Source organism: Dipodomys merriami, unplaced genomic scaffold (genome assembly GCF_024711535.1).
Source record: "Dipodomys merriami isolate MVZ:Mamm:240054 unplaced genomic scaffold, mDipMer1.0.p SCAF_1, whole genome shotgun sequence".
Classification (NCBI taxonomy): Eukaryota; Metazoa; Chordata; class Mammalia; order Rodentia; family Heteromyidae; genus Dipodomys; species Dipodomys merriami.
In genome coordinates this window covers 143275151-143288402 of record NW_027202270.1, presented here as the reverse complement: position 1 = coordinate 143288402, position 13252 = coordinate 143275151, and the positions used below count along the sequence as shown (strand labels likewise).

At 44.3% G+C, this 13252-nt stretch overlaps 1 protein-coding gene across 6 annotated transcripts in view; it reads left to right on the top strand.

Moving 5' to 3' along the window:
• Positions 1-13252, top strand: part of Samd4a (sterile alpha motif domain containing 4A) — a 229350-nt gene that overhangs the window by 183883 nt on the left and 32215 nt on the right. For 4 of the 6 annotated variants that reach the window (XM_070033047.1, XM_070033050.1, XM_070033048.1 and 1 more), the window contains 2 exons: positions 3763-3872; positions 5675-5761. In XM_070033047.1, coding sequence (XP_069889148.1) covers positions 3763-3872; positions 5675-5761 — 197 coding nt within the window. Of the gene's footprint in view, positions 1-3762; positions 3873-5674; positions 5762-8118; positions 8204-8274; positions 8348-13252 lie in introns of those variants that run through there. The other 2 variants (XM_070033053.1, XM_070033054.1) reach the window with 2 other exon arrangements.

Sequence of the window (13252 nt, the reverse complement as noted above, 5' to 3'; positions counted from 1 at the left end):
GACTTTTTCCTCATGGTTGACCTCAAGGCAGCGTCACTCAAGTGATCTAATGTGAATTCACCATCTCTCCTCAAATCTGCTGATCCCTTGTGTTTGCTGTCTCACCAAGCCCAGACCTTCATCTTTCTCACTCTCTGCTCTTTCCTGATCTTTCAAATACCATCAGTTTACATCTTTTCCTTCTCTTCTGCTCCCTTGCCAAAGTCATCTTCATGGTGTTCCTAAACTCACATCATGGCCTTCTCTCTCACTGTCCTGTCCAACCTTCCTAATAACAACCATCATGTTTCTAACGTACTTAGCTGCACGTGCTGCTACTGGTCAGATTTCAACAGCCATTCATCATCCAGGATAATGTCTACTGTCCTTGTGTTTACCCATATCCTATCTTGGTCACCTGATTGCCCTGCCTGTGTCCCACCTTGTCTTTAGCCATTCTCTACCACAAGCATTTGTTCTACCCTGGATGCTCTCTTGCCTCTGTCCTTGTCTGCTGGTCTTGCTTTCTCTGATTGTTTCCTTGGGAGTCCAAGGGACTCCCAAGTTGCTGTTATTCTAAGCAGCAAATTGCAAAGAACTCTTCTACACTCCCTAGGACCTGGTCCTAGAACTGGAGCTGTATTCTGTACTTGTACAACAGCTATTATAATTGTTTTTGTATGTGTCAGCTGTGCTGTCTAGATGAAAAGTTCCTTGATAAAAAGGACGTATTTTCACAGAGCTTGACCCTTATCAAAGTCATTTGGTAAATGTTGAGTTAGCATATTTCAGCATTCCCAAACCTGACAAGGAATTCAGCCTAGCATATAGCAGAGGGCATCTTTCTCTTTTTCACACTGAATCACTTGGGCCCTCCATTGATATATTCAATAGGAGCAACCCAGATGAAACTAAACAGCCATGTACCAGTCTGAGGCGGGGTCCCTGAAGGGTCACTGTCCTCATTCACTTATCACCTTCTCTGGGAAACAGCTCTGCTTTTCCCTTTTGCCTGTGTCTTCCAACCATAGCCACAGGTTCCCATATTGAAAAATGAAGGTCTGAGGTTAGAATAGCATTTGGTTTTTTGTTTTTTGTTTTTACCATTGCATCCAACAGAGTGGCACGTGGACCTTGAGGGAGTACCTGAGCTTTGAGTTCAAGTTCTTTCAGTCTTACAGAATTTAGCACTTGAATTATTGGAATTTCTGCCTTTGGGGAATGAAATGATCAAGGTTCTCAGTTCTCTGGTTCATGGAGTTTTGTTTTGATTCCTGTTAAGGAAGGGTGCCTCACCAACCAGGGAGAGAAAAGTTGGTAGGCAATTTTTTTTAAGAACTAGGATTTTGGGATCATTGGTTGCCACTGTAGGAAGGCAAGGTGTTTGGGTACGTAACATTGAGCTGAGCACTAAGACACCTGTACGACAAACAGTGTCATTGTGTGCCTTCCCCAGGAACATAAAGTCACAGAAATTTACATTTCCCAATAGTGTATTCAGAAATAACTCTCAAGAAGCCTAATTTATCCTGTTCTGAAGTCCTAATAAGAGCCTTTTTTCAAGAAAATGATTCCCAATGACCTGCATTTTGACTAAATGAGACAGGCTTTTCTATGCATCTATCCAGAATTCCAGTTGTCAAACTGAGCCTTGCCACAGAAGACTTGTCCCTCACATGTCTGGCTCTTAAGAGACTCATTTGTTACCTTGATATAAAGCATCTGGTTGCAACATGATTTAATAGATGATTCAGAAGGATTTTCTTTGTCTTATCATCAGTGGATTTTGTGTGGCTCTTCAGTAGGGCACCTGGTCCAGATTTGGTTCATGGGATGATGGTACACTTTTTCTCTGGGGAATTGTGCCTTAGTGTGGCATTGAGCTACCCAAACATCTCTGAATCATAAAGGTGGCAGTGTTTGAGCAGCAGCTTAGACATTTTCCAAGATGTGAATAAAAACCATGAAACCTGGTGACAAAGTGGTAACATGCGGTTGAACTGAAAGCTGGAGTGAAGGTTATGCCTGTCCCCATCTGCAAAAGCATTAGCATTGTTTCAAGAGAAACAGAAATATGGGAGAGAATGAAGTCAGATAAAATAGCTTCAGGATGACATATCAGGGAAAGCACTAGATTCCTGAGCTGCAAAGTCCTGGATGCTTCATCCAATGTAGTTTAAGCTGAGGAGGATCTAAGGGGTTACTACTATGTTCATGAGGAAGCTTTGTCTGTGTTTGGTTAATGTTGGTATCAAGAGATGGACTCCCTCTTGTCACAGTAAATTGAAGGGTTTCCAAGCAAAGAATGCAGCCTGAGATAACTGAGTCTGATCTTAAAATGCCATTGGATGTTCTTTTCTGGGGAATTCTCAGAAATGTTCCTCCTTGGCCTTCGTATTACTGCAGATGAAAAAGTACTCTCAGCAGGCCAACCATCCCCCAGCCACATTCCCTGACCGAGCAGACGAAGCCTGATTTCAGAGTTGTCTCGGCATCTTTCATCAACCCTAGTTACCTCCTCTAAGTATTGAAGAATTGGAAGGTTTTCACTTATTTTGGAATGTGTATGGTTCATCAGTATCTCAGAATAAAGAACTCAGCAATCAGTTGTACAGAATCTAGTGATCAACTTCATAGAAAACACAAATGGTACTTAACAGACCTGCTTATTCAGCCCTACCACTGATGAGCTATTTGGGCCTTATCTTAAGAAAGTTGGTTCAATGTAGGAAAGAACTGGGACTCAGAAGGCTGGAGTTCTAGTTTCTATCCCATGACATACTTGCTCTGTGATTTAGGCTTGATGGCTTAATGTTGCCATAAAACAAGCCAGAAGTAGGGGAATATGATTCTAGAAACTTTTCAAAGGTCAGCTCAACAACTTTTGATTTAAAGGACCTTGGGAAAATGCTTTTGTTTTGTTTGTAATGAGCAAGGTAATAATCCTGTGGATATTCTATACAGAAATTGTTGTTCTTCACTCTGGAATCTCAAACTGAGGGCTTATTTCTGATGGACTTTGGAATTTGTACTATCCTGTGGTCTAGCCAATCGTTAGACCTTTCAAGATGTGGTGTGTTATTTGGTTGGCATTCAAGGAAGAAATCAAAGCTATGTCTAGACACATTCTATGGCTTGGGGAAATGAACAGCAGGCATCCCACAAAAGTGATGATGTTGGGTCCTCGAATGCCCCTTATCCCATTGGATCTAGGGGAGCGAAAGGGAAGGAATCAAGCTATGAATTACAACAACTGTTGCTTGCCTCTGTGGAATTACTGAAACATGTAGATAAATGCATTTTCCCTCCAAGGAAAGTATCTAGAGGGTGTAAACTCACTGTGTCTAGTTTTAACTTTCTAGATCAGTTCTTTCCAAGTCAGCAGTGAAGTGGCCCGGCTAGTGATGATTTCTTACCATGGTTTTGGTCATGAACCCTTTTGTTAATCTTCAGGGAGCTATGGATGCTTCTCTTCCCAGCAAATTACATATTTATAAATTGGGTGTGGAGGGGGATAATTCTGGAGGATTCCCTGTAGCCTATCGACCCTGAGTAAGCAGTTCATAGTCTAGAGTAGAATCAGAACCATTACTGAGAATGTCAGGGCTAGCCAGAAACTTGTGGCCCATAATTTGCTGCCAGAATTAAGCAAGTAATAACATAAAGGTGTTTTTTTTCTTTTTTTCCTCTGAACATCGCTGCTTCTTCCTGTTCCTGCATCTTTCGTCACCTCTCTCGTTCCTCCCATCTCCCTCCCCATCTCTTGCTCATCTTACACTACAGATGTTCCAGCCTGGTTAAAAAGCCTCCGCCTGCACAAGTACGCTGCGCTTTTCTCCCAGATGACCTATGAGGAAATGATGGCCCTCACTGAGTGCCAGCTGGAGGCTCAGGTATGTGCTTAAGGGGACCATTCCCAGAGAGGGTGACATTCAACCACGTTGGGACCCATGCCATGGAATTTCCAGATGCTAATTCACATCCCACATAAATTGTAAGACACGGCTCTTCCCTGCAGAGTCCAATAGGAAGTGGTAGGAAGATCCTGGACAGCAAGTCCTACCAGAAGTCCAAGTGGCCTGTAGCCTCAGGTGGCACCCAGAAAGTTTATTGGAATTGGAGCTGCGTTTCAAGAGGACAGATTGCAGAGATGGAAAGAGGGTGGAATTAGGGAAGGGACCATTCTACCTGGTCACATACTAGCTATCTTCTAAATGGAGATCAGCAGAAGCATCAGGTCGTGCTTCAGACAAACCCCAAGGCTTTTTCCAAAATCCCTCAGGATGGACTGAATGGAGATTGGAATAAATAGTTCACAGTATTTATTTATTCTAGCCTCCTGGAAGAGCATGAGATGATGATTAAGAATGAGATTTCCCAGGTCTCAGATTTCATTTTCCTTCTACATGTTACAAATGGACAAAGGTCCTCCTCCTTCTTAGACATCTTTCTCCAAGCGTGGATGCCAAAGGCCAGTCAACAGTACCCCTGAAATGAAGCATGACTCCTTCCATGCTGTGCTCCAGTCAATAGGCCTCTGACCCATGCCTTTGTTTCCCTTGTTTAAAATGCTATTTGCATGTTTCAACTGACTCAGTTTCCTTTGAGCAATGATTTTAAAGAATTGATGGTCTACACCAGCCAATACTATTTCCCCTTGAGGAAGCATGGCTGGTTAGGATGTGTACCTCCCCACAGACCTCTGGCTTCCCATTGCTTTTCCAGGACCCTCGGTTAACCTCTGCAGGCTAAGCTGAATACCAGTATTGAGAGCAAGACAAAGCCTAAAGTCACTGCACAATCTCAGAGAATGAAAGGCACTAAGATCCACTTCCTAACATTTCTCCCACCACATTTTGAATCTCTACCACTCCCTGATATCCCAGGGGTCGATGAGAAACATTTCTAAGAGCATTTTTGTGTTTGGGTCAGGGTTGAGGGGAAAAAAACCTTAAATCCATCACTTGTTCAACTTAATAAGAAACAAAAAAGAAAGAAGGAAATGGCAGAGGGTAAAGTCAGAACTTGGCAAAATCTTCTCAGCGTAATTTAGTTCATTTGAACCCGAAGTTGAAGCTAAACAGAAATTTAAAATTCTTATTAAAGACCTGATTAGAAGGGGAGAGTAAAAGGCCCTCAACTGGGAAATTTACTGGGTCTCTAACAACCCATATCTAGCAAAATCCCTAGGCTACCACTCTACACAATGAAAATCAACCCCAGATCTGCAAATCCTAAAGTCTACCTGCAGGGATGAGTGAATTATAGATTCTTTTCAGTTGTGTTTACTTTTTTAATGGCTGCAAACTAAAAAAAAATATTCCTTATTGATGATACTCCATGTGGACCACACTGGGTTTCCCCACCCCTTCAAGATGGGCAAATGGGAAAAATTTGCGAATACCATGAGGATCTGATAGGTTCAGGACTTCCAGGGGAACCTGGGAGAAAGGAATGTCTGACTTAAATATATTGTCTTTTAAGACTTTGAGGAAATCTTGTGATGAGGGGGAAAACTGGCTGCCCTGTGTCTCTCTGTCCTAAATGTGTAGCCGGATGGAGTTATAGACTATTTAGGAAGAAGAGGTTTGTGAAAGTCCTCGCTGAGTGATCAAAGCACATTGACTGACTGTATGCTCTTTGAGAGAGTCTCTAAGCTAATTCTTAAGCATACCTTCATGTATTAAATTTACAGAACGTTACCAAAGGTGCAAGACACAAAATTGTCATCAGTATTCAGAAGCTCAAAGAAAGACAGAACCTCCTGAAGTCTTTGGAAAGGGTAAGTTCACAGCGCTTAAGGGAACCTTTGTCATGCGGAGACGGACTAAGGAAAATCCCCAGGTGAGAGTATTGTTAGCAGGCTTCCGAGAGAGGGTATTGTGGACTTGCCTTACCAAAGCCTGGACAGGAGCAATCATTATAAAGTGGGGCTTCTAGGATATCCTGGTACAGAACGAAACTTATCCGTGGGGTCCCGGCTAGCTGTGATGAGATGTGATTTTGAGAAAAGCTGTGTCCTGGGAATGCCAAACACCTATCTACCTCAGCTTCCATGGCTGGGGTGGAAAGCATTGGGCAGGCAGACATGGTTGTGCTAAGAATAACTTCAGACTTTAACTTCACAGAATGAATCCCCTAGACTCAGCTAGGAAACACCTTAAAAGTGTGAAGTGCTGCAAAAACTTGATTCTGACATTAAAAACCCGTTAAATCGGCTGCACACTCTACCCTTTTGTTTAACTGCCTGCACAGATTCTTGTCTCGTTGTGTGTCTAGCTGTCATCCTGGTTACTGTGTCATTTTTAGGACCAGATGACAATATGATTTCATCTTTAGTCCCAAGGCCATACCTCTGTCACTAGGGCTGTGTGTGCTTCTTGAGCACCAGTGTGGGGAGAGAAATTGAGTAGGTATTCGTGGCCTGCAAAGTATAAGTGGTAATGTGTTCTTAGGAATCCCAGGAAACCTTTGGGAGGGAACAAACTATTGATCTTGACAGGCCTAAAGTAAGTTCGGTCTGGACTGAGTAATGGCTCAAGTGATAGAGTACCTGTATAGCAAATCTGAGGCCCTGAGTTCAAACCTCAATACATCTCCCCTCTCCCCAATTTTTGCTGTCTAATACAGCATTTATTCATGTATTTTTGGCCACACTAGAGCTTGAACAGAGGGCCTTATAGTTGCTAGGCCAGTGTTGTAACTCTTGAACCATACCTTCAGCCCATTCTTTGCTGGTTATTTTTTGAGATAGGGTCTTGCGAACTTTTCTGTCTGGTCCTGGCCTCATACCACAACCCACCCTCCCTCTCAGCCTCCCAAGTAGCTAGGATTACAGAGTGAGCCACTAGCACCAGGTTCTGAAGCAAATATTTTATTTGTTTGTGTGTTTGTTTGTGTGTTTGTGTGTTTGTTATGGGTCTTGAACTCAGGGCCTGGGCACTGTCCCTGAGCTTTTTCAATCAAGGCTAGTGCTCTACCACTTTAAGCCACAGCGCCACTGGTGGTTAATTGGAGATAAGGTTCTCACGGACTTAACTGCCTGGGCTGGCTTTGACCAGCAATCCTCAGATCTTAGCCGGCAGAGTAGCTAGGATTACAGGCATGATCCACTAGCACCTAGCTTTTTGAAGCAAGCATTTTGATGGAATGGGAAATATTTTAACTTATTCAAAGAGATGTGTGTGTGTAATTTTATATGCACTGTGTAGTTATTTTTAATGTGTATCACATAGTATGTTACATATTTAGAGAATATATACATAAGACCTTATAAGGAGAATTTCTTTCAGAGCCTCTGGATGCATAGACAGATAGGGGAGTCCACTTGTGTGCATATCTGTGATTAAAGGTATGCTCTTAATTCAAGTGAATTACAGATTACAAGTGAGCTTTCCAACTGAACAAAGATTTTGGCGTTCTCAGTTTTATGCTAACTCCTTGCAAGCAGCTTGCCTAACAGAGTGATTATTGCCATTTTTAATCTAGGGAACTGTTCTCTTTTGGAGAATATGCAAAAGGCCAATTTACTCTTTGTCTATTTGAAAGTAGAGAAAACATTTTGCATGAGGATTAGATTGCTAAGCTTTATGGTAAAAGAAAGATTTTCCTTCTCTCATTTCTGGAACATCCTTCAGGACTTCATTCATATCCTCTATCACTGAGGAGCACACCCCACCAGAAACAGAAATGTGGAATTATTCCCTGCAGCCTGGAACTAACATCACCAGCTGGACACCAGGGCAGCTAGGTAGACTTTCCATCTAGCCTTTGATGTGTCAGCAATGCTCTGTGTCCTAGACTTCACAAAATCCTTTCTTCCCTGATACCCTGGAATGGGAAAATTTTAAAGATGCCAAATGTATGGTGGCTGCTAATGTCCAAAAAGCAAAGCAGTAGTGAGTCAATTGGATTTTACTTTTTGGAGAAAGGGGAAAGCTGTGCCCGTCAGATGACCAGGATGAGCTGACTACAAAACAAGAGAATGTTCTGTCACCCTGCTCTGTCTCTTTAGCAACAAATGACCCATAGATGGTGAATGCCTCCAGCATTCTTACCTCACACATCTAAGGAGATGGCTGGGACCCCACCCACTGTTAGCTCATAATCAGCAAGAGCTGCAGAGGAGCTCTCTGTGCAGAGCTCTTCCATTCAGTTACTGCACACTCACAAAGCAACTGTTCAGATTCGCTCTGCCCTGTCCCCTGTAGGCTCACCATAAGTGGTATGTAGACCCTGCCTGAGGGCAACTTAGGGCATGGCCCGGGGCAGACAGATGTGGTAGCTGATGATCTCACAATCTAGAGGCAGCCGGGAGAATTTTCCTGAGGTGGACAGCCCATTGAAGGTGGACCCTCATTGAAGTGAGGTAGGAGTCCCTTAGAGGAGCCAGGGGCTGATGGGAAACAGAGCAAGTTTTGATAGGATCTTGAACAAAACAGGGACCATGAGGACAGAGAAGGAGGAGAAAGATCACTTCAAGGAAACCCAGTGGTTCCGAAGGCATAGGCTTAGATGGTGTGTCATCTGGGAACAGAAACATAGAAGGAACTACTAGAGTAGAAGAAAAGTAGTTCAGTGGCTTGATTTTGAGATCCCTATGGGACACCCAGGTGGAGTTGGCAAATAGATGGCCAGAAAGGAAGGTATGGAGTCCAGGACCCAGCTGGGTTGGAAGGAAGGACTCAGCTCTGGGCCAGCTGTGTGTGTGATTGCTGGTGGGTACCCCGAAAGTGTGTGGGGAGTGATGACCAGCTGAGGACAGGCACAGATAAGAAAGGACCATCTATTTGGTTTTGTTTGTTTTTGTTTTTGTTGTTGTTGGTGGTGGTGGTGGTAGTGGTGGTCGTGGGGCTTGAACTCTGGGCCTGGGCACTGTCCCTCAGCTCTTCAGCTCAAGGAAGGGATGGTAGGGGAAAAACAAAGGAGGAAGTAACCATGGTCAATAGGAAATGTACTCATTACCTTACTCTTATAACTGTAACCCTTCTGTACACTATTTTTACAATAAAAACAAAAACAAAAAAGAAAGGACCATGTAATGACCGAGTCCTGCAGAGGATCTCTTCCCATCAGGTACATGGAAGTGTCACCTACAGTGGACACTACACTGGACTTGGCAATCTGCTGGTCACAGCAGCCAGAATGGGGAAAATGTTTTTGGAGAAGAGAAGAGGACAAGAAGCCAGGAGTGTGAAGGATGGGGGCAGGGGCATGGGGCTGTAGGCTGCTCCAGCCTACAGTAGGAAAGAGAAGGTGGCAGCAATTACTGGAGTAGATTTACATTTAACAAGAAAAGGTTGGCCTGGGAAGGTGGCTCAGTGGTAGAGCACTTACCTTGCATGCATGAGGCCCTGGGTTTGATTCCTCAGCACCACATAAGCAAAAAGAAAAAAAGCTGGAAGTGGTGCTGTGGCTCAAGTGGTAGAGCGCTAGCCTTGAGCTGAAGAGCTGGGGGACAGCGCCCAGGCCCAGAGTTCAGGCCCCATGACCAGACCCAAAAAAAAAAAAAGGTCACCATGTGCTTTTAGGTATATTATCAACTGGCTCCCAAATCATAAAACAGAACTATTTTCTAAACCTGGTACACACACACACACACACACACACACACACACACGAATGTATACACACCTATTTGATTTATTTCCACTTAGAGGAAATATTTTCACTTTGATTTATTTCCACTTAATGTGGAAGTCCATATCTTTTCTTCAGACACATCTAAATCTTAGTCTCTTGAGGCTACATCTGAGACTGTTTTTATCTACTATCACAGAAAAATGGGAGTTATATTTAACAGTGTTTAGTAATACTTTCATTGTGATAATAATGCTTTATACTAATAAGGCCCATTTGATACTTGCAAAAAAATTACACATATGCTAACACTTCTAGCCCTGATCTGCTAAGACAGGCCAGACAGCTGAGGCTGAGTCTTTCAGAGAAAGAAACTCAGGTGGGTCCAAACTCCTTAGCAAGTTGCTTCCTGATCAGCCTTGGAACAGCTCTCCAGCTTCATCTCTGGGTCATCTTGCCTCATCCTGTTGTTGTTTGCAGTCAGGAACCTCTCTTCTCTGCTCCCCCAGCTCCCTGCCCCAACACCGTCATAACATGTGGATCTCAGGAAGTGTAGGCCTCTTTGAGGAGAACTCTATTTGTTTGAATATTCCCAATGTGAATGATCAATGCCTGCTGCTGTTGGCAGCTGATTGGTAAATGGAAGGGGAGAGAGAGTGGATTTATTTCATTCATTCATTTTATTTCTTTCTTAATTTTGTGCCAGTTCTGGGCTTGAACTCGGGCCTGGGGGCTCTCCTTGAACTTCTTTTGATCAAAACTAGTATTCTACCACTTAAGTCACAGTGTTTGCCGAGTAGTTTATTGGAGATATTTTTATTGAGTAGTTATTTTGAGTAGATATTTTTATTGAGTAGTTTATTGGAGACTTTTCTGCCCGGGTTGGCTTCGAACCATGATCCTCAGATCTCTGTCTCTGGAGCAGCTAGGATTACAGGTGTGAGCCACCAGTGCCCAGCAGAGAGTGGATTTAAGTACACACCTGACTATTAAGTCAGAAGTCGTAATTGTTCTCCCACAAAGGAAGAATGGGGCCTGAGGGACATGTCACACAAAGTGCTGGGAACACCATGGCTGCCCAAAGCTCTCTTTCCAGATGGTTCAGGTTTGTTATTATCATACCTCTCCCCTTCTCAAAGGCACTGAACCAAATTCCTCCAAGTCCTAAAAGTCCAGGGCTGGACCAGGCTGGCTGGACAGTCATTTCCTTCCTGCTTGTCCACTGAGCTATCACTGTGCCGTTGCTGAGGATTTCCTGTTATCTGCTTCCAAATGGGTTCCTTGTTCAGCAGCCTTGAATCTGCACATTGCTTACTGGACAGCTTCATTTTGCCTCTTTGTGTTTATAATGTAGGAATTATATTTTTTGTCATGAAGGATCAATAGAGACTTGTCAACGTGGAGAATTAATTCCCACAGCCAGTGGAGAATGCTAGATGGACTTCCATTTGGACCATCTCCCTGTGTGCTTCTGAATGTGAGCATGGAGTAGTGAAATTCCTTTAAGAGGCAGGAATGTAATCCGGTGGTCACGGCTCTGCTCCATGCTGCTGGCATAGGCAGCAGTCTGGCTAACTGGCTGTAAGCCAGGTTTTTGGTGACAATGACTTGAAGTCTAAGAAGAACAAAACGGTGCATGATCCCAGGAAGTTATATGTTATATTAAGCTTCAAACATTATTCATTATGTTTATGGATTTTTTTATAGTGACTCCCAATATAAGACTGATAAGATTTGGACTTAGGGCATATATATACCCTAATGTATGTGTATGTGTGTGTGTATATGTGTGTATGTATATACACATATATATATGTATATATGTATGTATGTATCTAATATTCCTGGCTGAATTCATTCTCCTTCCTTCACCATGAACTAGAGAACCTTCATGCCATGAGGAGGGAGCCAGTGAGGGGTTGGTGGCTGTTGATGGGGTCTTGAGCATGCTTTATTCACCTGAGAGATGGTGGCCACATAGAAGGGCATGGAAAACAGCATGGGACCCCCACCCCAACCCGAGCCTTGGCTCACTTGCTTCACCCTATCTGTCCCCCTCCCCCCTACAATCACACACCTATCTTCACTGTGGGCTAGACAGGCAATGAGTGCCCTTCAAAGCCCAGGGGCTGCAGGAGGCAGGCAGTTGGTGATGCCCACATCACCAGGCCCAAGGTGAAGTTGACCAGCCACACACTGGTGTCCAGACTCTGGGAAAGGCTAGTCCCTGGGTAGCAGGGACACTGCGGATGAGGAGCAATGTGTGCTAATTCTCCCTGGGCTGGAGGCTGCCCTGCCACCGAGACTGTCCACAATCAGAAGGAAGCCCTTCTGAGATTGTCTGCTAAGTGGCAAATGAATATCTTGCTCAGCATATTGGTTCCCTCCTAACATCCCAGCACTCAGGAGGTTAAGGCGTCTGAATCACAAGTTCAAGGCCAGCTGGGGGCTATGTGGCAAAATCTGTCTCCAGAGAATTTTTAACAAGCCAGGGAAAGGGGGCTTTCTCTTTATAATATAGGCAGATATTAGGAGGATCCTGATTTGAGACCAGCCCTGGCAAAAAGTTATTGAGATTTCCCATCTCGTTAAGAACATCTGTCATCCCGGCTATGTGGGAAAAGTAAATAGAAAGACTGCAGTGTAGGCAGCCTAACAAAATCCTAAAGACCCTATGTGAAAAATAAAGCAAAAAGAGTGGAGGGGTATAACTCAAGTGGTAGAGCACCTGTCTCTCAATGATCAGTCATCAGTTATCAATACGGTCAAATGGGGTTGGGGTGGGGGAGTCTTGTTACAAGAGGATCCTAGGAATGGTTTACACCTGCACATCAGTCAAGCTCTTAAAATTCTGTCCGCACTGTTCCAGAGGGGTCCATCCTTCACTGGTACCGGGACCCTGATGAGCAGTGTCAGGTCTGAGTTCAGGAAGAGCATGGTTGCAAATGCATTGGAGCCACATTTGTGGCAGGGGCTGATCCACCACTGTACCGGGGAGGAGCCGGCCCCCAGCCCCCAGCCACAGGTACCTGGACAAGTACAATTCATCAGAATCAGCTCTATTCCCTTCGTCAGTGAGTAGTATCCAGCATAACAAATTGAATGTGCTATAAGGATCGTTTTAGTAGAAAACACATGAAGTCACATGCTACCATTATGCATCCACAAATCCTCCTTCTGAAGCATCTCTCCTCTGCTGAAAACTTGCCTGGTTTAGAATAAATTCTAACACCTTACCTTAGCCCACAGGTCTGCGGGGGCGGGGGGAGGGAGGTGGAGGAGGAGCCCCAAGAATCCCATTTCCCACGCTCTGTTCTCACCTACCTTGCTCTACCCTGCCTGCCTCTCTGCTACACATAACTTCCTCCTACCATAGGGCTTTTGCATGCCCTGTGCCTGGAGCACTCCTTCCCAGGGTCCTCCTGCCTTTGCTCCTGCAGGGTCCTATTACCAGTGCCCCTCCCTCCAGAAGCTGCCCTTCCCACCAGCCTGCCCACACCCCACATTGCCACCCTCTCCCATGCTTAGCACAGAGCTCAGTACATGGAAACCTCCAACACATATTTCTTCACTAAGAAGCATGCAGCATGATGACAGACTCCTCTGAGGCTTTACAGATACTGACATCACAATTGCTCAGTGAGACAACTAGTCTCATTTGGTGTACAGGGAAACTGAGGACAGAGAGGTTAAT